Here is a 2,313-nt window from a genome sequence, read left to right on the forward strand (position 1 = left end):
TTTTTTTTTTTTTTTTTTTTTTTTTATAAATTTTATTTTGTTACGTGCGTAGTTCAAATACTACGATAACAATGTTGTAGGTTTAGACGAATATAAAGGAGTTTTAGAAAAGAAAAAAAAAGCTAGTGATTAATCCAAACTAACGAAAAGGGTTGAGGTGGAGACATGCAAGTATGATATCATATACAACGAGTTTATATAAGTATGAACCATGAAATATTTAATCTCTTACCTATTAATTAAAAAGATGAATATTTCATAAGACAATCATATGCGACTTGATCTTACTTGTGAGTGAATTTCATTTTATGGTTTTTTTTTCTCATTTTTCATATAAAGTAGGTAGATAAATAGTTCTCTTGAATACTTATTTTTGGACTGGAACTTGAATAATATGCCGTGGACATACAAAAGAATCATGTTAAATCAATAGTTAAAAAAAAAAAAAAAAGTTATAGTATATGGGTAAGGTTAGAGTGCTTATCTTAGTAACACTATTTAGTGCGTTCACTTTGCAAATGTTACAAATAATTTGATCTAAATCGTTCATATGAACAAGTGAGTGGAGGTCTTCTAAACCATTAATTCATATAAAACTAGACCATAAAATACGTAATCTATCCTTATAAATCTATTAATTGAAAAAAATTAATATTTTACGGGATCATCGTTACAACTTGATTTTAATTATTAGAAGTTATGAATTTTTGCATATGAGGACTTATCTTATGATTTGCATGAGTGAGAATGATTTTTATAGTTGATTTAATATGTCAACCATGTTGGGTACCTGGCCAAATAGGAAACTAGGTACATAATCTTACGATATGAATTTCACTCTTTTTCGTATATAGAAAGTAGATGGATAGTTTCTTTAAATACTGATTTTGATATTTGAACAATGAGAGCTCACATCCTCATTGACCCGAGATGGATTTAGTTTATGGTTAGATCATAAAAAAGATGTTCACTAGAGAATGAGAATCAAGGGTAGTTAAACCTGAAAAATTCATACATGCATTAAATATATAGGAGAAAAATATTTAATTAATTTAAAAAGTTAAAGTTAATATTTAAAAAAATGAATTTATTATATTCCATACCTTAAAAGATATTAAAATTTTGAATGATATTCAAATTAGTTATAATATATATTCTCTCTAAGCCCTATAAATAAGACGTTAAACTATTTGGGCATCGCCACAGTTTCTCGGTTGAAACTCTCGCTCTTACAAAAGGCCCCCACAAGTCGTTGAAACTCGCACTCTTACAAAAGAGTATTAGAATCACTTGAATTCAAAATCAAGTTCAAGTTAGTCCCAACACTTGTGATGCCAAGTTCATTTCCTTCCAATTATATTTATATTTATAGACATAATTTGTCTATTTAACTTAATTAAATGTGCATAAGTTCTTAAGATTTTGATAAGTTTTAACTCTGGTGCTCAAGAACAAGAAGGTAGCCATGATGAAAAAGACTGTAACTAAGAATTGCACTCATACACAGCTGTGGCTGCAACTAGACCTAATCGACAAGGAACGTAGAAATTATTTAATATAAGCTATTCTTTTTTCATATTACATTATTTAATATAAGCTAAATTCCTTCTTGGGATTCAAAATATGTGGGCGTCCTAAGATAAGAAGAAGTTTTTTATTATGCATTTACATGGCAACATACTTCACAAGTCCACATAACTTCTCTACTTTGTTTAACAGTAAAATGGAGGCTGAAAGTTGAAGAACCCTTTATTATTGATTGATACTGATCTGTCCAATAAACTTACTTGCATGATCTGCAGAAAGCATTTACAATCTCATAGTTACGGATGGAAACTCGACTCCATTCGAGAACCGACCCTCGTCCTCCACCAACAAACCATTTCCCTGTTCATCAGGGCAGAGATATTATATCAGAATTCATAGCCACCAAAGAAACAACTAACACTGAAAGGGTTGAAGTGAGTGTGATGAGAAAATACCTTCAGATTTATGACTATTCCACTTTTTGAACACTGCTTTAATTCATCAACATCATAAAGAACTTTGGCTCCGCATCCTGGACCGTCCACTGATCCAACAGCTTCTTCATCAACCAGAACAGCCCTTATGCTCTTACTTTCTGGAACCTGAACATAATGAATTCAGTTGGCGGCACCACTTTCCAGCGTTCAAACTAACCAACCACTGCCATTTTCAAAATATTTTAACAAAGAAAAAAGCACCAATATGATTTTGTCAAATTATAATTTACAGCTATCTTTTTTTTTTTTTTTTTTTTTTTTTTTTTTTTTTTTTTTTTTTTTTTTTTTT

The 2,313-nt window shown here is 30.0% G+C and overlaps 2 protein-coding genes and 1 long non-coding RNA gene across 6 annotated transcripts in view; 2 read left to right on the forward strand and 1 right to left on the reverse strand.

Moving 5' to 3' along the window:
• The window catches only part of LOC111493399, a 631,558-nt gene that overhangs the window by 560,769 nt on the left and 68,476 nt on the right, over positions 1–2,313 (forward strand). The window lies entirely within an intron of this gene.
• LOC111493369 (NADH dehydrogenase [ubiquinone] 1 beta subcomplex subunit 3-B-like) overlaps positions 1–2,313 on the forward strand; it is a 17,917-nt gene that overhangs the window by 12,107 nt on the left and 3,497 nt on the right. The window lies entirely within an intron of this gene.
• Positions 1,554–2,313, reverse strand: part of LOC111492504 (CLP protease regulatory subunit CLPX2, mitochondrial) — an 11,383-nt gene continuing 10,623 nt past the window's right edge. The window contains exons 14-16 of one of the 3 annotated variants that reach the window (XM_023141872.1): positions 1,983–2,129; positions 1,742–1,887; positions 1,554–1,707 (exon numbers count right to left, since the gene is read on the reverse strand). In XM_023141872.1, coding sequence (XP_022997640.1) covers positions 1,810–1,887; positions 1,983–2,129 — 225 coding nt within the window. In that variant the 3' untranslated portion in view covers positions 1,554–1,707; positions 1,742–1,809. The other 2 variants (XM_023141863.1, XM_023141880.1) reach the window with 2 other exon arrangements.

This window comes from Cucurbita maxima, unplaced genomic scaffold (assembly GCF_002738345.1).
Source record: "Cucurbita maxima cultivar Rimu unplaced genomic scaffold, Cmax_1.0 Cma_Scf00001, whole genome shotgun sequence".
Classification (NCBI taxonomy): Eukaryota; Viridiplantae; Streptophyta; class Magnoliopsida; order Cucurbitales; family Cucurbitaceae; genus Cucurbita; species Cucurbita maxima.